The 23293-nt window shown below is 45.9% G+C and overlaps 2 protein-coding genes and 1 non-coding gene across 3 annotated transcripts in view; 2 read left to right on the top strand and 1 right to left on the bottom strand.

The window, feature by feature from the left end:
* The window catches only part of LOC128343967 (uncharacterized), a 51337-nt gene extending 48188 nt beyond the window's left edge, over positions 1–3149 (top strand). Inside the window, exon 14 of the mRNA XM_053293406.1 lies at positions 1257–3149. Coding sequence (XP_053149381.1) covers positions 1257–1777 — 521 coding nt within the window. The 3' untranslated portion in view covers positions 1778–3149. The remainder of the gene's footprint in view (positions 1–1256) is intronic.
* A 2824-nt stretch (positions 3150–5973) lies between these two features.
* On the bottom strand, positions 5974–16301 carry RACK1 (receptor for activated C kinase 1). Its single transcript, XM_053302977.1, has 8 exons — positions 16076–16301; positions 14783–14954; positions 13379–13526; positions 11318–11413; positions 10377–10487; positions 8575–8715; positions 7519–7629; positions 5974–6117 (listed from the first exon to the last, which is right to left on the bottom strand). Exons 1-8 carry the CDS (start codon positions 16182–16184, stop codon positions 6052–6054), a joined length of 954 nt encoding a protein of 317 aa, XP_053158952.1. The 5' UTR covers positions 16185–16301; the 3' UTR covers positions 5974–6051.
* A 2643-nt stretch (positions 16302–18944) lies between these two features.
* Positions 18945–19017, top strand: TRNAV-CAC (transfer RNA valine (anticodon CAC)). Its single transcript has one exon. It is a non-coding gene; the product is annotated as a tRNA-Val (tRNA).
* Positions 19018–23293: the final 4276 nt, after the last annotated feature.

The following is a 23293-nucleotide window of genomic DNA, read 5'->3' as shown; positions in this document are numbered from 1 at the left end:
TAGATTGTGGCATCAACGAAAGCTGGAGGTTTCTGTTCAGAAGGACTGGAATTTCGTATCCGTTCCTTCTGTTGACTGGCCAGATTTATGAATAAACTTTTGAATCTCCAATATCGATTGATATTTACCATATCCAGATTATACATCCTGCCATCTTAAAAGTGGCTCTGAGTGGGCAGCTGCCAGAATTTGTCCATCACTAAGCTATGTTCCAGGGCCATCAACTAGTTTCTCTCCTCTTCAGTCTAAATGTAAATGCTGTAATTTTGGAGCTTAAGCAACCAACACATTTTCCTGTTGCAGCCCTGTCCCATGAAATACCCATTCTCTTGTCTGCAGTCGTCATGGTTTTGCTCTCCTCCACACAAGTTGAGATGAGACACTCTCCTGAAAGACTATGGGGCAGTCTGTTGAAAAGAACATCACGGTGTAAATTATACCCAGACAAGTAGTTGTGTCTGAGCTACGTTGCTGCAGGCATGAATGACCGTTGGGTGAGCCTTTAAGAATGGAGCCAGTGAGAAGTGTTAACCTGTCTTGGTATAGGGATTTACGGATGGAGGCACCTGGAGCAATTGCTCGGCTACTTCTCTGTGAAAGACTTTGACTTATCACATTTGCAAAATACACTAACTCTGTGTGTGTGTGTGCGTGTGCGCGCATGCTCACGCACTGATTTAAATAGTGAGGAGCAGGAGTGTAGCTATAATTGAGCAGATGGGTTCAGAGAACCCAGGCTCCTGAGGGGCCCCCCAGTTCTACCCCTCTCTATCTTCTTCATTATCTCCCTCACTCTGGGACTGCTGGAGAGAGGGTTGAACACAGAACCCCCTCTCCCCTAGCTACGCCCCTGGTGAAGAGGAAGTGAAAGATGCAAAATGTGGGCGGGCAGCAGCTGTGGTCCTAGCCAGGGCCACGCTGGCGAGGCAAACTAAGGTGCCTCTCTGCCCAATAGAAACCCTGCTTTTTTTCTAAAGCATCTTGGAGAACAACGTCTTGTCTCTACACCAGTGTGGAATAAAAACTGATTAATTAAACAAACAAACCAGTGGAGACTGTCCAGATTTGTAAAAGGTTTGAAGACGTGATTCCATGCACCTTTTGTATAAATGCTGTTACCTGTCCCGAGTCATTTGGAGAGACTACAAATCTGAAGAAATGCCATACTTGGTTACTTACCTATGTTGCATGTTACATGGTTATAAAGGTGACATACACTGCCTCACCATTTATGCTTTTCTTTCTTTCGCCCACAGTTGATTTGACCCTGGACCCAGATACAGCCCACCCTCGGCTCACCCTTTCCTCAGACTGCCGCAGCGTCCGCCTTGGGGAGCGCTGGCGGGACCTGCCAGATAACCCCAAGCGCTTCGACTCTGACTACTGCGTGCTGGCTTTGCAGGGTTTCACTTATGGCCGCCACTACTGGGAAGTAGAGGTGGGTGGCCGGCGGGGTTGGGCTGTGGGGGCTGCCCGCGAATCTGCCCGACGCAAAGAGAAGCCCAATGGAGGTCCCCACCAGAAACGGGAGATCTGGTGCGTAGGGACCAACGGCAAGAAGTACCAGGCACTGACCACCACTGAGCAGACGTCCCTCTCTCCAACTGAGAAGCTCCGGCGCTTTTGTGTTTACCTGGACTACGAACGGGGCCAGCTGGGCTTCTACAATGCTGAGAGCATGACCCACATCCACACTTTCAACGCTTCCTTCCATGAGCGCATCTTCCCCTTCTTCCGCATTCTCTCCAAGGGCACCCGCATAAAAATCTGCAATTGATCCCATTTCTGCTTTTGCTCTTGCACGTAGCTGGATTTCTCCCCTGAGGCCTCCACCTCACTTTTAATCCTCCTATCCTGGCTCATCCTTGCCAAATGATCCCTAATCCTCATCGCTCTTGGACCTTGGTGGATTCCTTCTCTTAAACTCTGGCAGTGATTCGATTCTTCCTCCTAAGGATTAATTACTGCATAGATACTCTTCTTGAGAGCTCAACTAGATGGTGGGTCTGAATCTTCTTTCCCCCTTGTGGCCCAGATCCACACTCAAGAACTTCTCTTCCTTCACCTCTGACATTCTGCTGTGAGCTGGCTACATACTGACTGACCTTTCCTTGAGGATCTCTTGGTCCCTGATCCCTTTTAGGAGAGAAAAGAATCAAGGCTTATTCAGCATGTGATTTCCCCTGCCGCCCAGCTGTGTTCTTGGTGAGATCTGCGTTGTCACAGAAGGCTAACTGCTCTGTTGTGCCCATCTGACATTTCAAAGGCACCCAAATCCTCTTAAGAAGTCAGGCATTCAAGTCTCAGTTCCTGTGAGTGCTCAATTGACTTAGCTTTTTGTGCTTCTGGTGCTCTGACAAGATTGACTGGTCCCAATCTGTTCTTGGAGCTATATGCAGCCTATGCTAGGAAAATAATTCTGTTTCTGTCTTGTCCCAAAACCTTTCTGAAACAACTGTGGGGTAGCTAAATACTGTGCTACAGAAACACCCTATCTGGTTTCCACATCCTAGGTGGTTTCTTCTCCTTCTACTGTCCCACTGTTTCTCCCTGACACTCTCCTTCGTTGGTTCTTCCCTCTTTTCTCTTGTTCTTTACTATTACCGAGCGTTCCACAAAATCACCAGCCCAGTTTCCATTTCTTGTGTGTGGTTTGACTTAAGGTCCCAGCTGTTTTTCTCCCTCCCTAGGATGTCCCCCTCTCTCCTGCTTGGTGTTTGTTGATACTAGCAGTGTGATATTCAGGCCTTTTGGGGGCAAGGATGGATCTTGGCTGACCTGTATAGCCAAGGATGTCACTGGGGGATTGTGGCCCTTGGGATTAGTGTAGCTATGCCAGAAGCTAGCTTCAGGTGTGGTCTTCATCACTGTTGCCTCGCCCACTCTTTCTCATCTAGATAACTTATTTTAAATTGCTCTCTCCTTCCAATTGCTCCACAGACTTGCAGTGGAATCATTTTCTTCCAAACCTGCAAGCCACTGGAGGCTTTACCTATGCCAGCTGTGTGTTGGGTTTTGGGAGGATTCTTTTTGGCATTACAGAGCTCCTTTGAACTATTTTTGGCTATAAAAAAAGACTTAAAATGGAGATTTAGTTTTTGGAAAAGTTGAGAGAATAAATACATACAATAAACAATTCTACAAGTTCAGTCTCTGTGTCCATGGTCTGTGTTCATGTTAAAAGCAGATGGATGTGGAAACTCGAGATTTAGTGTATGGCTCTATTTCAGGGGTAGGCAATTTATTGCAGCTGGGGATTATAGGAGTTAAGCAACATTTGGAGAGCTGAGATTGCCCAGGCCTGCTCTATTCCAACTAGCCCGAGTCAGGTCACTAGCAATAGCACCTGTCTATCTTGGAAAAGAGCATTGAGGGTGGGGAATCCATCTGCCCCCTGCCCTGTGTGCCACCACCCCACCCCACATGATCGGGTAGGCTGTGTGTACACAGGTTTGATGGTTGGGTTAAACTTCATATGGACGTCCTGTGCCACTGCTGAGGTCTGGAAGCTGGGCATGCTTACTCACATGAAGATCCTGGACTTGGCTGGCTCAATCACCCCTTTAAAGCATACTGCTGTGCTGATAGCCTCTAACAAACCTTTCTTCTCAGCTGAAAGGGAGGAAATAGACAGCTGTAGCTGATCTCTCTAGCCAGACTGTGACCCTGTCTCCATTCAGTGGTGGCAGGAGAAAGGCTAGTTTCAGGGCGGGGGGCGCCTCCTACCTGGCCAAGTCTTTCTTCAAAGAACCTGCCTTCTAGTGGACTGGCTGGAGACCAGTCAGAGTGAAGGTGTGACTGCAAGGAGGCCCCTTATCCTAGTTTTAGAAAACCACTACACTGAGTCTGAGATCACTGAAGAAGACCAGGTTAAACAGGACTGTGAAGACATAACATTGTATTAAATTCAGGCGTGACTACTCTTTAGTAGAAGGGCTTTTAGTCCATTGTGGGTTTTCCCCATTGCTATTTGAGATTTCTCCTTTGCAGAGGAATGCAAAATTTGCCAAGTGCTGAATGCAGCATTTTTCTTCCTGATTGCAGTGATCTGCTTTGACTAGGACCGGGGAGACCCAAGTTCAAATCCCCATTCAGCCATAAAACTAGCTGGGTGACTCTGGGCCAGTCACTTCTCTCTCAGCCCAACCTACTTCACAGGGTTGTTGTGAAAGAGAAACTCAAGTATGTACTACACTGCTCTGGGCTCCTTGGAGGAAGAGCGGGATATAAATGTAAATAATAATAATAAATTCATGCAGCAAAATAAAACACCCACTACACACTAACTCTTGAAAAATAATTTCTCTTTCTGCACTAAGGTGTGCAGACATTACCAGTTGGAGAAAATAATGGGCAGGAAGACGTAATGTTAACAGCCTTGAGCCATGAAGCATGCGTAGATGGTTCTATACAGTATATTTTCTCCAGTCTGTACACTTTTATCCCACCCTTCTTGGCACTGCACATGGATCTCCCAGCAAGAGAGCACAACACAGAAAAGGAGCCACTTCCAGCCTCAAAGGCAGGATCCCTCTGAGTACCAGTTGCAGGGGAGTAATGGCAGGAGAGAGGGCATCTCCTCAACTCCTGTCTGAGGCTTCCAGCGGCATCTGGTGGGCCACTGTGAAACAGGATGCTGTACTAGATGGGCCTTGGGCCTGATCCAGCAGGGCTGTTCTTATGAACCCTCTGTTAAGAGATAAAGGCAGCCCCTAACAAGTCAAAGGGTTGGGGAAGCCAGCCAATCCACCTCAACACAAGATGAAAGCAGTTAATCCTTTGTGCACTTTCTTTGGTGTAAGGCCCACTGAACACATATCTGCCTCTTGAGTGACCGTTTGGAAGGAGAAATGTCTACTCAGGCAGCAGGTTCTGTTGCAGTAGTAGGCCATGGTGGTGGCTGGGAGAGATCCAGCTAGCAAATGGGTCTTGCATCACTACCAGCAAGGCAAAGGAGTTAGAATCTACTGGTAGCTCTTTCTACTTGCCTCTCATTAAATCTGCTGAGGAGAGTAGCTTGCAGCTGGTTTGATTTTAAAAGGTTGCATTAGACTTTCTGCACATTTATTTTTATATCTGTATACTACACATAGCAATAGCAATAGCACTTATATTTATATACCGCTCTATAGCCGAAGCTCTCTAAGCGGTTTACAATGATTTACCATGTTGCCCCAACATTCTGGGTACTCATGCATTGACTCAGGCAGTTTTATGGAGGCAAATCGATCGTTTCTTCTCTGGGTGCTTGTTGAAGGCTTGGTCTCACCACCTGCTGCCACCAAAATAAGATATTTAGCTTGTGGTAAATAAGATGGGCAGGTAGGCATGATGTGGGACCAAAATGACACACACCAGTAAAGTATTGGCTTCAAAAATTAAAACCATACAGGAGCCAATATTGAAGAGTTCAGTTGGCAGGAGTACAAAGTTCAAAATACAATTAGCCTTCTCTCCCAAGGCCTAACAGGTTCTAATAAGACCAGCACCCTCACTGCTACCTCCCCTAATAGTTTCAGCTCAACCAGACCCTGCTGGTGCTGCAGTCTTCTGGCTCACACAACACTCAGCAGCACTCACACACAACCCCCTCTCCCACAGCCACGCTCCCCCTGGTGGTTCAACCTTCCCTTTTACCCAGTTCCAAAGGGATACATTAAGCAATCGGGCTTTCTTCCCTCAGACAGCCAGAGCCACCTGTCTCTGCCTGGAGACAACCAAGCACAACACTTTGTAACTTTCCCTCCAAAACTTCCCCTCAGTCTTTTGACAGGAAGACTATCAACTTATGTACATTCCACAGCTTGGTGGCTTACTGGAAAACACACTGACATTTTCCTGGCTGAAGGGAATGTAACTGTAAAACCAGAAGCCTCTATTAATTGAATGCAAAATACACTTGCGGGAGGGGGGGGGGGCGGGGGGAGAGGAATTGCCTATATCTGGAACATAACAAGGATGACAACACAAAGCTTTCAGCAACAGAAAAATTTATTGAAATTTTTTTTACATAATTATAGCCTGAGCCTTGGGACAGTCACTTGTACTCTCTCATCTAGTCCCAATGGTGACTTGCCAGACGCGGACCAGGTTATCTGTGTAGCCAGCAAACAGTGTCTAAATGGAAGGAGGGAGAAGCAAATGTTAATTACCAGTGTAGGTTGAACTGGTGAAAAACTGGGAAAGGGGGAAACACAAGTCAATTGCTGGACACAGGAAGTAGCAGACTGTGGCAAGCTAGTCATGTCTCACAGGTGTCACGTGCCAACCCAAACTGTTTTTAAGAACATCTCCAAACTGTCCAGTACATTACACCTGCAGCGGCTCAGCCTAACATATACTAGGATGAAGGGTGGGAAGGTTAAAACTCACAAGAAACGGGTTAAATCTCGGCAAAGGAACATGCTTCCCTTTGAAGGGAAGACCAGGAAGTGATAAGATGCAATCACTTTCTGTTCTGCATGTCAAGTTGTGAGCAATCTGCACCTGGCATTCAGAGGCATCCTGCCTTTGAACTCGGAGGTAGCCTATAGCCATCAAGACTAGTAGCCATCGATACACTTGCCCTCCACAAGCTTGTTGAATCTCCTTTTAAAGCCACCTAAGCTAGTAGCCATCACAGCTTGTGGCAGCAAATTTCATAGATCAGTTATGTCTGTCCTACAAACCAGACAGCTACAAGCCTCCTTCCAGTTCCCTCAGACTTGGATTTGCAAGGAAGGCACAAACAACAACAAATATTTATAGACTGCTTTTCAACAAAAGTTCCCAAAGCGGTTTACATATAGAGAAATAACCATAAATTTAAAAAATGGCTCCCTGTCCCCAAAGGGCTCACAATCTACAAAAGCAACATCAGATAAGACACCAGCAACAGCCACTGGAGGGATGCTGTGCTGGGGATGGAGAGGGCCAGTTGCTCTCCCCCTGCTCAATAAAGAAAACCACCACATTAAATAGGTGCCTCTTTGCTCCGTTAGCAGGGGCAAATTAACAGAGGTTCCTGCACATCCCTGATGCAAAGCCAAGTCGTACCCAATGCCATTGCGGAGGGGGGACACTGCTGCACACTGAAAGGGAGACCATTCCACCTACTCCTCTGTGTCTTAAGGCAAGATACTGTGAGCCTAAACAGACTTCAAATATATCCCCACTCAGTTTTTAAAACGACTAGCCTACTGAACGGAATTATATTCAAGCTGCCCATAAGGATGTCACAGTGCCAAGCTTTTTATGAGCCCAGGAAACCAGGTGACTAGGATTTTCCCAGCCCTAGCAACACCCTCCTTTAGTGTTTAGGCATGCCAATGAACTGAGGCTGCTAGCCATAGCAAGGGGCAACCTGGATATGTGGGGTTTTGTGGCAGGCTTAGCTCTTCTCAAGGCAAAACCAAATTACATATCCCAAAGGCAGGCATAGACAAAATCTGCTTCCCTCCCCGGCTTTTTAGCAGGTGGAAGAATTAAGAGCTCTTAAGCCTCTCCTCACTGGTCCACTTGGCGTCTTGCTGCTCTTACCTGTCCATCTGCAGACCAAGCCAATGAAGTGCACTGGGGAGGCTCGGCCTTGCTGCTGGTGCTGATCACCTCCTGCTTGAGCTCATCCACAATGATTTTGCCTTCCAGGTCCTGGGAACAAAGAGCATTGTGGGGTGAGTGGGGTCAAACAGTTTGCCTTACTCAATTCCGCGGCTGTTGGCACCTCAACAAGGTAACTTGGGCAACAGGCTCAGAAACAGCCTCTGGTTTTCCACACAGAAGTCATGTCAGAAGGCATTGTGTGTTTCATCACAGCACAAGCTGCCTTGTACTCAAGACACTGAAATTGTAACACATCCTCCACAGTAACTGAAGAGGGGATGATAAACTAAGGCTACACACATCTAACTTCATTTGCACAAGTGATGCTTGTGCTGACCTTTCCCCCCGGTTCATTTGTTGCCATCCAGGTATCACATTCAGATCATCATACGCAAATACACACATTTCCTAATTAGATTTGCATGCCTTATTCCAAACAGGATTTTAAATTCTGTGCAATTTGGACTTTTGAGTTCAAGCAGCCTGTGTGCCGAGAAGATTAGGCAGCCAATGGGCAATTCGGCTGCTATCCTGTGCACACTTACTTGGCAGTAAGCTCAACTGAACTCAGTATGATTTACTTTGGAGTAAACATAGAGGGACAGGGCTGTTTCTGGGAAGAATGTAATGAGGGTGCAGCATATTCTGGTCTTAAAATACAAATTCTATATCAAGAAAAACTGAGTTAATCTGTGCACACTGGCTTAGTTTGTGTAATTTATTCTGCTATGCTGGCCAGCTGCCTCTCCCGGCCCCACCCGCTTTGGGTTTTGAGAGTTCGTATGTGCCACCACAATGGCAAGAACTTCAACTGCAGAAGACCAAGAGGTCTGACTAGGACTACTGATTAAAAAATAAGATTAAGAGAAGGGTACACCAAGGTTGGGTGTTGGGTGTGTTTTAATGGAAAGTGAGGTCCTGATTCAGAAAAAGAACTTCAGTCCTTATTTTGTGAAACTTGCATCAACAGCCCACACAAAACCATCAACTTACCCATATCTTGATGCTGGGTCCAGTAGCAGCACACAACCAGTAGCGGTTGGGGCTGAAGCACAAGGCATTGATGATGTCCCCACCATCCAGTGTGTACAGGTGCTTGCCTTCGTTCAGATCCCACAACATAGCCTGCCCATCCTAGAACGGAAGAAGTCAGGGATGTGATAAAATATGGTTTCCAGCAAGCAACGCTCTCTGAAAGAGCACCTCCCCGGTTCTTTTGCAGCAGAGCTCCAAACACCTCTTTCCCAGAGTTCAACAGGCATATTCTCCATTTAAGAATGGGCAAAGACAATCCAGAGACTTGGGGCTGGTAAAAGGTAAAGTGTGCCATGGAGTCAGTGTCGACTCCTGGCGCCCACGGAGCCCTGTGGTTGTCTTTGGTAGAATACAGAAGGCGTTTACCATTGCAATCTCCTACACAGTATGAGATGATGCCTTTCAGCATCTTTCTATATCACTGCTACCCGATATAGGTGTCTCCCATAGTCTGGGAAGCATACCAGCGGGGATTTGAACCGGCAACCCCTGGCTTGATAATCAAGTCATTTCCCCACTGCACCATTAGCGGGCTGGTAACATGTTGCGTTATCAGGGCACGACTATCTTAACTTCCTCACAACAAGTTTCCAGCCCTAGTGCCATTGTATCTACCCTCTCATCATGTGATTCCTAGCCCAAATCCACTAAAATGAGCTTAAGTAGCCTGGGTATGAATATACCAGTCTTTAATGACTTCTTGAGAGTCTTAAGAGATTTTGCAATGAACTGGGTACCAAGATTCCACATTGCAGGCTTGCACGCCAAATTGTGGACTGAGCCTCCACTTCTTACCAGCACCTGAAAATAATACTCTCATCCAAGGCTTGGCCAGCTCAGAAACAGCCTCTGAGTATCCGCACAGTTATAAGAGTCAGATGGCATTTGCAGGTTTCATCACAGCTGAGCCCAGATCTTCTAACAATAGAAAAGAATGGACAAACAGAAGATGGATTTATCCATCAGGACCTTCAGATCAGAGCGGGGCTAAATTTATTTATTTATTAGAGACATTTAATATACTGCCCACTCTGAAGACTCTGGGTGGTGTACAACAACAGGCAAAATTAAAAATTACATTACATTAATAATTACAAATTATGAAGAACTAAAGTAACTACCAGAAAACAGAAAAATGAACTACAGGGCAAAGGCCTGGCAAAAAAGAAAAGTCTTCAATAGCGATTTGAAGATCAGTAAGGAAGGTGCTAGCAGGCAAAGATGTTTGCACAGCGGCAGAACCAAACAACGCCCCTCAGATTCAGCCCTTGAACCATCAACCCCTACAAATATGTATATCCCGCTCTTCTTCTACAGCACAATTTCCATCCTGCTGGTCCCAGTCAGACACTTTAACCATCACATCACACTGGCAACTACAGATCCATAGCTGTAGTGCAGCCTTCTTTCTGTCTCCAGCAAGTGCACACTTGGTCAACTTTCCGGAACACTGAGCAGAGCACCAGTTCACATGGTGCCAGCATGGTGTAGTGGTTAGAGTGCTAGACTAGGACCGGGAAGACCCAAGTTCAAATCCCCATCCAACCATGAAACTCACTGTGTGACTCTGGGCCAGTCACGTATCTCTCAGCCTAACCTACTTCACAGGGTTGTTGTGAGGAAAAAAATAAGCATGTACACCATTCTGAGCTCCTCGGCGGAAGAGCGGGATATAAATGCAATAAACAAATAATAAAGAAAACAAAACCAAGATGGCAAGCAGTAATGTAGAAAATAGTCCTACAGCCACGGAGACTTACCTTGCCACCTGAAGCACAGAGGGAGCCATCAGGAGAGACTGTCACCGTGTTGAGGTAGCCAGTGTGTCCAATGTGGTTGGTCTTCAGCTTGCAGTTAGCCAAGTTCCACACCTACAAAATGGAGAACACAGAACTGGATGAGGAAGATTTCTTCACCCAACTATCTGGAGGTTTCCTAGAATTACACACAAGTTCTTAGCCCACCAAGGCACGACCGAAACCAATGTGCGATTTGGGGATCGGCACAGCTGGGCTTTTATAAAAAAATTGTGGCAGAGGGCTACCAACTCAATCTGTCAGCTCCTGCAAGCATCTTAGCATTCAATTTGTTTGCATTAAATCTAAGTCGAGTCCTCACATTAGCAGAGGAAAAACATTTGAGTCATTTCTTCTTCTGGCTTGGAAACCAGGAGCTTGCAGATCAGGGGCTAAGTGGGGCTGGCCCACCCAGAGAGCACATGGCGGTCTCAACTCAAGCACTGAGCAGCCAAGGTGGCTGTCCCTGGACCAGCCATTCTGCCAAGCACAGGACAAAATGAGTGCTTTGCAACTGCCGGAGGTGGGAGATATAAAGTACAATATGCATGTGCAGAACAAGTAGACCATAATCGTTTTCGCCACCAAGTGCCCCGTGGCACTTAAATACTCATGGGCTAAAACCCACATTGTACTTACAAGGACTTGTAGTGGCCTCAGGCCTATACTAGGTTAATGGACAGATGGTGGGACTCAAGTTTGCCACCAACTCTGGAAGATCTCGTTATTCCTAGATTTGTGGGGGCCGTTGCAGTTTCTCAAAAGTGAAAAAGTGGCAAGGGAGAGGGAAGAGACACTTTGCTTTGGTATTATCTGAGCAGCCGTTCAGGGGGGTTGGTGGTGAAGATAGGTTCTGGGGTTGAGCCCTGGCTCATATTAAGCTCAGGCCTCCTTGGACAACTCACCTTCACCAACTTGTCCCAGCCACAGGAGACGATGATGGGGTTGCTGCTGTTGGGGGAGAAGCGCACGCAAGAGACCCACTCTGAGTGACTTTCATCCTGGGGGAGCAAAAGAGGAACGGAAGTCATGAAAAAGCATTACAAGTTAACTCATTAGAACAGCAAAACAATCCATTCTAAAAATTAAGAATACCAGAACATAGCTAAGACAGATCTAGTTTTAAAAAGCCTTAATCTTCACGGCCAGCAATGAAAAGTAAACCCTTGTACAAGCAACTGCATTTGTGCATAAGCTTCCTCCAACTCCCACCCCATCTGTCCTTTCTTCCTCTCACTCTGGTCGTCTCTGTTGAAATCTGGATTGCAAGCTCCTCCCTTCAGGCATTCTAAAAGCTGGACAATGTGCTTGCATGCAGCACCCCCAAAGCATGCTCAGAAGCTCTGCATCTGCTGTCCACAGTTACGGCGTTTGTCTGCAGAGACAAATGCTGTACTTGAGGGTGGGGGCCTCTGAGCACACCAGTGCAAACTCAGGGCTTCAGAGCGCACTCTTGGAAATGCTGTATGTAAGTACAGCATCTGGGGATTTTTTAATGCCTGCATATGATTACTGGTGGTCCTCTATAAACCTAGAAAACATTAACAAAAAGGTCGCTAAAAACAAACTGAAATAGCCACATTTTGCTCAGCTTTTCAAAAGCTTGCCAGCTTAGGCTCCACTGGGGTGTCCCACAGTAATACATTCTATCGGACCAGAGCTGTCAGTGAGAATCCACAGTATTGTCCTGCTGATCTGGCATGGAGTGGGGGCTCTCTGTGCGGAATGAGTTTTGTTCCGGGCGGCAGTATCAAGGCAGTGTGCGCGTACATGTGTTCAGAATGGGGCCTTCCTGATTCAACCTGAGCGGGAACTAAAATGAACTGAACAGACATCCAAAAACTTGTGAGCGCACGCACACTAAGAGGGAACAGTGACTGAATGTTCAATACTTCCCTTGTGTGCCAACCACAGATTTGTCCCAAACTGTTCAATGAGTCTGACTGCACAGAGAACAAAATCTTGGCTTTCCTGGTACTTGCTGGATCTCAATAGAGCAATTCACAACTCAGCTTAAGCCACCTTCTGGGACCTGCACAATGGGAAACTGGATTCCACACCACTGCTGGACCAGACTGTTATTGCCTCTCTACACAACTAAGCCCCACAGGACTCTGCATTTAAGAGCCGCATACTCAGCTCTTCCAATAGGTTTGTTCATAGCATCTCTTTCCTGACCTCTTTCCATATCCAATGAGGATTAAGGAAGTTCAGACAATTCTGGGTAAAGCTGGCAACTCTCAAGCCCGAGAGTTTCCTCTGCTGGAACTGCCCCCTTTCACTTAAAAGGTAATCTATTATGTTTCAACTTAATATGTTGTCCACTCAGTGCTAGCCAGTCCCCAAGTGTTTCACTCCCATCCCCACTGCTCGCTTCTCCACAGTTATAGGCCCAGAGGACTCCGACTCCTCTCCCAAAAACCAATGTGATATAATGGACAGACCAAAGAGCTCCAATCCCCATTCGGTCACAAAGACCATTTGGCCCACTCATCAGCCTTCAGCATAACCAAATGAAGAGGATGGAGGAAACAGGTACCACATACTGGAGGAAAGGCAGGGTAACAATGAAATAAATTAAAGATGTCATTGCAGGACTTGTCCTCAGGTACAAGCAGCACCACATCCCATTTTCTTCTGCTTCCACAGAGTGAGGCACAGGAAGGCAAGTGAGCAATGGCAACTCTCTCTCCTACAGAGCAGGGGTTTCACAACCTTTGGCCCTCAGATGTTGTCAGCCTATAATGACCATCATTCCCAGCTACACCAGCCTTTGTCTGGGCATAATGGGAGTTGCAGTCCAACAACAACTAAGGAAACAAGCATGGGAACCCGTAATGGAGCACCTGTAGCAATTGCCTATCTGAACCAAGAGCCACGAGAGGCTCAATAAGGCTTTCATACCATGAACAGGATCTCAGGAGTGCTACGTTTCAAGCTCTAGAGGGCAGAGTAGAGCACCTCACCTGCACAGTGTACTTGCAGACACCCAGGGTGTTCCAGAGCTTGATGGTTTTGTCCCTGGAACCTGAGACGATCTGGCGGTTGTCAGAAGAGAAAGCCACACTCAGCACATCCTTGGTGTGGCCCACAAAACGTCGAGTGGTGGTACCCCTGGACAGGAGGAGGAGATGGACACACTTATTTCTACCTAGTGTAACACACGGAAGGAAGAACCCTTGGGCCAAATCAGATCTCTCCTTGCCTTTCACCTCTGCATAGTTATTTTATTTATTGTTAAATTTATATACCACCTTTCATTTAAAAAAACAAAAAACCCAAAGCAGTTTACTTGTTAGCACAGTCTGTTAGAATCTAAATATGGCTAACTTTAGCAGTCTAAATTGTTAGCACAGAGCATCACTAGATTCTTCAGGTAAACTGCCAAAATGACATAAATTAAGCCCAAAGAGGGTGAGGGTTTTTGCTTTGTTTGCATCTCCATGCAAGAGATGTAGCATAAATTGCATAGCCCCAACTACACCTTTAGGGGTTATAAGAAAAGCTACCAAAGAAGCTCTGCTGGGTCCTGTTTCAAGGTGTGTGTGTACGCCCGCACACATGCACATGTGTGAGATAAAGAGACTTAACGATAGGAACTTGATCCCATCGACATGATTCCATCCTAACTACAATTTTAGAAGTGCTAGGATCTCCTTCCATCTCATGGTTTTCCTTTGTGGTATGCGCAAGCGAGTAGCAGTAGTTCTTCCTTTGATCTAGTCCTTTACTGGTTGCTGAAAGGGGATTTGTGTGACACCAAGAACACAACTGCATTACAGATCTTAAAGATGTGTGTGTGTGTGTGTGTGTGTGTGTGCGTGTGTGAACTGTGCCTAAAAAAAAAGTCTTATTAAATAAACCACTTGATCTGTTGGGCTTTGAAACCTCACAGGAAACTGGTTTTTCCCTCTGTGTCATTGAGAATTTCAGAGACTATATAAAACCACCAGCGTTCCCTCTAATAGGAATTCCCAGCTGTTGTTGACTACAACTCCCACAATCCTCAGCTGCAATGGCATTTCCTCGGGGATTATGGAAATTGTAGTCAACAACATCTAGGAATTCTTGACAGAGGGAACACTGAAAACCACCAAGCTTCCATTCTCTCACTCTCTTCTGCAGTGTCCCATCATAATTGCAGGACATATCCTCAGACCCCTGTGGAGTCAGTAGATTTGTGTCAAATCTAATCATTGGGACAAGAGGAAGGAGAAGGAAACCTTGATCCCAAAGTCAAAACCTAGACAAGAAGCAGGAAGCAAACTAGCATGAATGCAGTATAAAACTATTCTTCTAAGGGCTCATCAATAATCGCCAATCAAAGGTGACAGACCCTTTCCTTCTGTCCAAACCCAATCTGCACTCACGTGGTAAGGTCCCAGAGGCGCAGGGTACCATCCCAAGAGCCAGAGAGGGCAAACTGCCCATCTGAGGAGATGACCACATCGCTGACAAAGTGGGAGTGGCCTCGCAGAGCTCGCTGGGGGATCCCATAGTTGGTTTCATCCCGGGTCAGCTTCCACATGATTATGGTCTTGTCTGCAACAGAAAGCAAGATAGCAAATACTCTTCCCATTGATTTCACTAGCATACCAACATATACACCTGTGGGGAAGGTAGCCCATTCCCCTAGAGCAGGCAGAAAGCTGCACCTATGATTCCACACATCATGGCGCCCTGGTCTCACTGAGCCCTATGCTTGGGCTGGACCACTTCAGGATGCAGGTAGCAGCAGCTCATATGTCTGAAAGCTTCCAAATGAACAAAAAAGATTCTTACACAGAGAAAGCCAGCTGGCCAGGGAGAAGGCTAAACTGGAACTTCTCTCCCTGACAAGCAGTTTTCTCTATGGATGGGACATGGTTTATTTAGAGAGGTGCAAAGCACCACAACTTTACCACCTCCGTTAGAACAAGGCCTCAGATGCAAACCAGAGCCATCTGCAAACTGCAATATGCTCTCACTCAAGGCTTGGACTCACATGAAGGCTGCAGTCATCATAACCATGGTCACCGAAGGAAGAGTTCTCTTGAAACCAGTGAGACTTCCTCCAAGCAACATGGTAACAATCCAAGTTTCGAATCTTGGCTGTTAAACCCTCCACTTAATTCTTGGTGTATTTCTGGACTTGCCAAAGCTTCAACAATCTGGGCCCTTCCTCAGTATGCCAAGCCAATCCTTTTGCACCATTCATCTGGGCAGCAAGAGTGCAAGGAGTGCTGGTTAAAAAGTACTTTTGGCAAGTGGCCATTTTCAAAGAAGGGCCTCTGCTGGACCCAAAGGAAGCCTTAGTTTTGTTAGCTGATCCACTCTTGTCCCATCATAATTGCAGGACATGTCTTCAAACCCCAGTAAGGGGATCAGAAAGCAATGTCGGATTTAATCATTGGGACCTGGAAAATGGACTTAGCCCATCATACAGCCATACTCCCGCAATTCTCTTCCACATGGGACCGACATACACACATAAGATCTGCATTAGCAAACCCCTATGGTTTGTTCTCATTCTTCCCACTTACCCCTAAGATTTGCAAGGCCTTAGGCCTTCGGGCCTTCCTAATCCCCACCCTGCTGGTACCATCCGGGAAATAGCCACCCCCCTCACACACTGGTTTCTGCCGCCACCCCACATTGCGAGTTGGTCCCGTCCTCTTCCTTACCGCGCGAGGCGGAGAGGATCATATCCGGGAACTGCGGGGTGGTGGCGATCTGGGTTACCCAGCCGTTGTGGCCCTTAAGGGTACCACGCAGGGTCATCTGTTCCGTCATGGCGGCGGCTGAGAAGGCTCGAGCTCCCGCTGGAGACGGAGGATGGAAGCGGATTCGCAGCGGCCCTCAGCCCGGACCTGCCAGCTCGCTCAGGCCCGCAGAGAGAAAGGAAGCGGCGGGGTCCTCCGGAACCGGAAATAGCCTCTTCGCCCAACAAGCTCTGCTGACGATTCCGTACAACAACATGGCTGCCTCAAAGTCACTTATACAGATGAGCTTCTTTCTCCAAAGAAGGCCCTCTGTGGAGAAAGTTTTGTCAACAACAAGAAGCCACATGTCTGACTGCAGTGCGATTTTTCAAGTGCTCCAATCCTGAATGTAAGCACTTTGAAGGTGTACTTTTCCGATGAGCTGGGGCGTGCGCTTTTAAAAGGGACGCCCAATATGGCGGCGCCCAAAATATTTTACATATCGCGATGTTTCAAATAAAACGATAATACGGGATTACACTGCATATATCGTCATCACTGTTCTGTCGCGCGGCCCGCGGCGGATGGCCTGCAGTGCAGTGCACAGACGCCAGTGGTGTCCCTTAGCCAGGCCAGGCCTGTATCTCGCGCTACTCCTGCGTCCTGCCTCCTCTAGTAGATCGTGCGCGCGCTCTCCTCCTGCCCCGCCGCACACTTTCTCGCTGGCTCCCACGGTAAAAATAGTGAAGATCACTGACATATAATATAGTGGCGCATACTGGGTAGATATGCACAGACCTCCCCATGGTCCGGAAAGGAGTCGCGAGTACTTCAGTGCTTGGTGAACTGGCGCATTTGGTTTATGCGAAGATAAGTGTAAACTCCGACGTTTGCTTTCCATTAGATATGGCTATGTCAAGCCGCTTCGGGCAGCAACGTTTGAAAAATCGAGCCCCCCGTGGTTCGTGGCAACGAGAATCCAAAAGATCACGAGGAATTTAGGCCAGGTTCGATTTTAATCAGGTAGTGGTGTCAGCGGGGAGCAATCTTGAGAACTGTTGACTGGATCAGATCGAAAGGAGCCTACAAACAGGGCATGAAGACTATAGCCTTAGCCCACGGTTGCCCGCCAGAAACATGATATTCAGAGGTGCACTGCTTTTGAACATGGAGGCTCTATCTTTACCCATCATGATTCATTACTGCTGTTTGAGTTCTGCTCCATGGTTTTCTCTCGTCCCTGTCCCCCTTTAAAGATATCTAAGCTAGTGATTGTCACCGTGTGACAGTGAATTTCATAAGATTAATATGCTGTGAGAAGCAATTCCTTTAGTTTGCCTGTCTAGAGCCCTGGAAGGGCTGCGCAAGCGATCTGGACCTTATTTTCAGCCAGCAAACAAAACAGCCAGCCAGCTGGCAAACCCCAACTGGGAATGAGCCCCTGAGGGCTTGCACAGCCCTTCTGGGGTTGCCTCTTCACCTGCTGTGTGTGTTGGAGCTAGGCCCAAGGCAGGTCGCCTCACATTGCTATGAATATTGCCAAGAATAGACTCGAGGAGCTGAAGGGGGGAACCTAGACAGTGAGTGTGTTTCTTTCTAACAACCTAAACATACTGCTTGATTATCAGTGCGGACAAAACTAAAGTAACATGAGGACTGAAGAGACGTCATAATTTCTTGTTAGTATTCAATTTTTTGTTTTATCTGACGGCTGGGAGAGTAGCTCTTTATGAAGTCACCATTAAGATAAAGACTAGAGTGATAAAGTGCCTGAAATCCCAGTTTTCCTAGACCTTTCCATCCCACCACCACCCATCTCCAGCCCTTCAGCTGCCCAAAGAATCAGTTAGTATTACTGTGATAGGGCATCGCCTTGTCTACCAAGAAACCAAAGATAGATAGTAAAAAAGACAGAAGTTCATATTTAATATTTCATGTGAAAAGCTAATTATTTGGGAAGAGATTTCTTTCTTTTAAAACATTCAGCTGCAAGTCAATGCGAGCTTTGCTATGCAACTGCAAACTGGATAAGACTATCTCTGTGCTATAGTCTAAAATTGGGTGTTTTGATTTTCCTGGAGATGAAAAATGACTAATGCCTAAATGTTTTTGAAAGGAACCCTAGGATAATAATGGAGGATTTACTCCATAGCATACATTTTATTTATTTGTTTATTTTTAAATTTATGGTTAAATTGATTAATAATAATAATAATAATAATGAAATCCCAAGACATTTCAGGAGATTCCCACATTTTGTTGTAAATATTGATCATTGTTTGTTCTTACACTTTAATATTCTTTTGCCAGCCACCTTGGAAAGCCCTGGTCAGACAAGAAAGTAAGATATAAATATTTTAAAGACAATAAAATAAAGCAATAAACCAAAGTCTCAAAGTCTATCCTTATCAAGAGAATTAAAAGGCACTCCTCCAACTTCTTTGCATTGTTGCAATGATGGATCACCAATGATGGATCACTAGCAGATGATAGTTTAGGTTGTTTCTGTTACAGAAGAACATGAGTTATTACTTCCCTAATGGTTTTAGCATCATGCACAGTACTTTATACGTATCTCAGTACCCTCATAAGGCCCCTATGAAATAGTTTAATAGGTTATTCTAGAATAATAACTGATTTCTAAAGGGGGGTTGATGAAACTCAGTTTGCAGCCAAAAGATATCAGCGGCAGCAGTGACTGACACACTTCATACCCTCTAAGAAAATGCAGCTTGATTGGAGTGACTCAGACACAAGGATGATGAGTCAGCATTCCTTTCAGCAGTCATGGGTTTCATTCCACTCATACTTTCTTCTCAGCTCCAGCAGCTCAAAGGAGCTATACAGCTGAGTTTCTGTAGTGTAGTGGTTATCACGTTCGCCTCACACGCGAAAGGTCCCCGGTTCGAAACCGGGCAGAAACAGCTAGTAATGTTTTTTTCCTCTCCTTCTATCCTATGGAAGCTATAGAAAGCAGGTAGTTTATATATAACATGCCTTCTGTTTTACAGATTAATTTGAATCACCTAATCAAGCCCTCCACCTAAGACACTGTAGTGAGCAGCCCTCCCACCTGCATAGAGTGTGCTGGCATCGATCTCCCCCAATTTCATCCCATCCCCATTTTCCTCTGACCCCTGTGGCACACACTGAGTGCCACATGTCAACTACTCCTGTCCAGTCTCTTCCCCCACCCCACATCTTCCCTTATCTGGTGGTTGTGGTGGTGGTAGCAGCAGCAGCAGTCACTCCTGCTCCTCATCCTGCCAGGGAATGAAATGGCAGAAAGTGACTTAAAAACACTTTATGCCACTCCAGGCTGCCTTCTGCCTTTGAAAAAGCAGGCCAGGATGAGCTGGAGGAGGAAGTCCAAGATGCCCGTGGTGGCAGCTGCCACACATACACTACCATCACTGGGTGAGATCTGGAGGAGGCAGAAGGCCCACGGCAAAGGCTGGAGGTAGGTAGGTAGGTAGGTAGATAAACTTTACTACAGTCTTTGACCAGTACAGAAGCATGAAAAAGAAAACACACAATGTCAGACCCATACAACAAAACAGCAACAATATAGCCTTACAAATATACAGTGACAGCAAATTACTCCACTACATTAATCATTTGATGCCGTTGTATGTTGTTCATTGCTGTTAAACAGAACTTAGCCACATAACTTTGTAATTAACATTGGCTTGATGGTCTGACAGGAGAACAGAAATATATACTCCATCTCCTTTGCCTGGTTTGTCCTTAATCAGGAGTAAAATTAACAACTCAAGCGAGTCTCTATAACAGTTACAGTATAATAAAACATGACCCACCTCCTCTATGGCCTGTGTATTGCATGGGCAGTAGTGTTCAGAATAAGGAGTCCCACCATATCTACTATATAAAACCACTGAGGGCAATATGTTAAGGAGAGGAGAGCTGGTCTTGTGGTAGCAAGCAAGCATGACTTGTCCCCATAGCTAAGCAGGGTCTGCCCTGGTTGCATATGCATGGGAGACTTGATGTGTGAGCACTGCAAGATATTCCCCTCAGGGGATGAAGCCACTCTGGGAAGAGCAGAAGGCTCCAAGTTCCCTCCCTGGCAGCATCTCCAAAATAGGGGCTGAGAGAGATTCCTGCCTGCAACCTTGGAGAAGCTGCTGCCAGTCTGTGAAGACAATACTGAGTTAGATAGACCAATGGTCTGACTCAGTATATGGCAGTTTCCTATGTTCCTATGTTAAAGCGGGTCAGCGCAGATGCTCTCTATGTTATTTAGGAGTTATTAGGGTTATTATTAGTTATTAGGGCTTGGCTGTAATCGGCTGGCTTGGTGCTAAACGCACGTCTCCATATTTTAAGAGGCCCTACGTCTGTCCTATTGCCATTCCATATCTAATATTCTTTTCTTTACAGCCTTTTTTGCTCATTCATAGCCCATGGATTGCAGCGCTTCAGGGGAAATGCCATAAAAAGCTAGCTTTTCTTTAACCACTGACACTTCCACCATAATTGGAAGCTCTCTTCAAGCCTCAGTGGGGCCAGCCCCATCGGAGAGAATGCCACCTTCAGCCAATAGTTAAGGATGGTAATCCACATCCGGGTTTCCACTCTTATGACTCCCAATTCCAGTCTTAACACTGTATTAGAGACAGTGACACTCTTACCCCTGGACTTCAGGGCCCAAATCCAGGGCCTCCACAACCTCTCTGGGGGCCCCCAAATCCTCTTCAATCTGTCCTGGGTGGTGTGGTCACCGCTGGCCTGCACTGCGCCAGGCGGCTGAGTGTGATAGTGACCTGTACTGGGTGCTTTAGAGACAGGGTGGAGTGGAAAGAAACATGTAGGATAAGAATAGGGGGATGATGCATAACTTGCAGGGGTGGTAGGGGGCTTCCAGCAAGGGGGGGTGCCCTCCAAAGGCCTTTAGGTCCAGGCTCCAAAACTACCTAGGTGCACCTCTGATTAGAGACGCATCTAGAGACTTGCATAATTGATCTTTGAAACTTCGATTGTACCTTCTCTAGCAGGGCAAGGTTAAAGTAAGGGCCCCAATGTGCACTGTAGTAGCTGCACTACTACTTTGGCCTCAAATAATTTCAGGACCGGGCTGGAAGTAGTGGATGACCAGCAGGCCATCCACCACTTCTGTCAATCTGCAGCCTGAAGCAGCTGCCTCACTCTGCTAAGCTTTAGTAGCAGGCTGGCCATACATCAGCAATCTATAATCATCTATGATCTTCTAGACCCTTCTTCAATCAAACCCATCTTCTATTTTTTCTAGTTTCTATTTAAATTGTAAATGCATTAAGCAGGAAAATCTGTCTTGTTTCTGTGTAAGACTGTGCCCTGATATTGAGAAATATTGACAAGCCCATGATTTATTGGAGAGCATTACTGAAAACAAAATGAAGTATCTGCACTGGTTAAAAAAATATCCACAACATTGTACAAACCTCCATTCATAGTTCTGTGACTTGTCTGCAATCAAGTCTGATCCATCAAGTGTGTCCATTCATTCAAGTGATCATTTTTGTTTCTTACATTCACTGACATTTGTGCAGTGCAATCCTAAACCAGGATTACTATTTATTCTGAAGTGAAGCCCACCGAGGTCTAGAAACCTTTTTGCAGGCAGATGTCCATAAGACATCTTATGACATTGTAGCTTCCTATATCTGCAGCCCTGTGTGCACTTGCTTGGGAATAAGTCCCATTGGACTGAATGGGACTTATTCCTGAGTAAATATGCACAGGATTGCACTGTGCATATTTTTATTTTATTTTTGCAGTGGGGCACTGTCCAGAGTCCCAACCAGATATTTAGTCTGGATTCAAGCTGTGTCATTCCAGCCACTCTCTTGCCAACTCTTGGAGGGGCAAATTTGCTGTCTTCCTTCTCCCCCATTGGCAGCCCCCACAAAGAGCTGTGCTCCGCAGGGTACTTCATAGCATATGCAGAGGTTGGACTGGATCAACCTTTTGAAATTTATATCTGACAGTTGTTAAGTGAAGTATTTAACAGTTGGCATGCAAGAAAAGTATTTAATATTTGATCTTCATTGACATTTTGATCATTGGAATGCAGAGAACTGACATGCATTTTTTAAAAATTACATTTTATATCCCGCTCTTCCTCCAAGGAGCCCAGAGCAGTGTACTACATACTTAAGTTTCTCCTCACAACCACCCTGAGAAGTAGGTTAGGCTGAGAGAGAAGTGACTGGCCCAGAGTCACCCAGCAAGTCTCATGGCTGAATGGGGATTTGAACTCGAGTTTCCCGGGTCCTAGTCCAGCACTCTAACCACAACTACACCACCCTGGTATTTAATGATATTTAATATTTGACAGTAAGTAGTGAATATGATTTCTTATTTATATCATACATGTGAAAAAGAGAAACCAACAAATCTTTAAAAAAAATTAAATATCTATGTCTGAAGTAAAATTTTACATTCCACATTCAAATGTGGATAGTTAACTGGATCCAAGTCTTACATTTCAAATTTGAATGGCATGCTTGGAAATTCTGGCAAATTTGAACTATTTATGGATAGTGATTTATATCTCTGGTGTTCATTTTTCTGCCCCCTATAGCTAGCTACTGGCATAGCCAATGTAGCAGTATATCAGAGGATCTTTTGTTTCAGAGGTAGGTAGAGAATTAGTCTTGCTAAGGGATCCTTTGCTCCTGAGATCGCTAACTTCAATTTTTCTCTTTTCTGATTAGTGGAGGAATAGGTGGCAACTTTTACATGGCAAAAAGAGTGAGCGGGGATATTATATCCTATTATCTTCTAGGGGGTGGGGAAGTGGGGCCAATTAGCTAGAACGTCAACACTAGAAAATGACATAAATAGCTGTTATCTGAAACGGTAAGGTAAGGTAAAGTATGCCGTTGAGTCAATTTCGACTCTTGGAGCCCACAGAGCCCTGTGGTCTTCTTTTAGTAAAATACAGGAAGGGTTTACCATTGCCTCCTCCTGCGCAGTCTGAGATGATGCCTTTCAGCATCTTCCTATATTGCTGCTGCTCAATATAGTACCAGCAGGGATCTGAACCGGCAACCTGCTTGTCAGTCAAGCATTTCCCTGCTGAAACTGTAGCACTCTTAAATTATTCTTCACTAAATTGTTTTTTAAAACATGTATTTTTAAAATGCAAGTTAGTTTGATGTAACATGTTACAAACTTGCTTGGGCTTTTTGTATGCAG

The sequence above is a fragment of the Hemicordylus capensis genome, chromosome 2 (assembly GCF_027244095.1).
Source record: "Hemicordylus capensis ecotype Gifberg chromosome 2, rHemCap1.1.pri, whole genome shotgun sequence".
NCBI lineage: Eukaryota > Metazoa > Chordata > Lepidosauria > Squamata > Cordylidae > Hemicordylus > Hemicordylus capensis.
Note: the sequence above shows the minus strand (reverse complement) of the source record. Positions and strands in the feature narration are given on the sequence as shown.

Coding starts and splice junctions, on each gene's coding strand:
- RACK1 (XM_053302977.1), bottom strand. CDS start 16,184: ATGACGGAACAGATGACCCTGCGTGGTACCCTTAAGGGCCACAACGGC. Junction 11,414..13,378: donor TCTGCAAGTACACTGTGCAG/GTGAGGTGCTCT, acceptor TTGCTCCCCCAG/GATGAAAGTCACTCAGAGTG. Junction 8,716..10,376: donor TCTGTGCTTCAGGTGGCAAG/GTAAGTCTCCGT, acceptor CTTCCGTTCTAG/GATGGGCAGGCTATGTTGTG.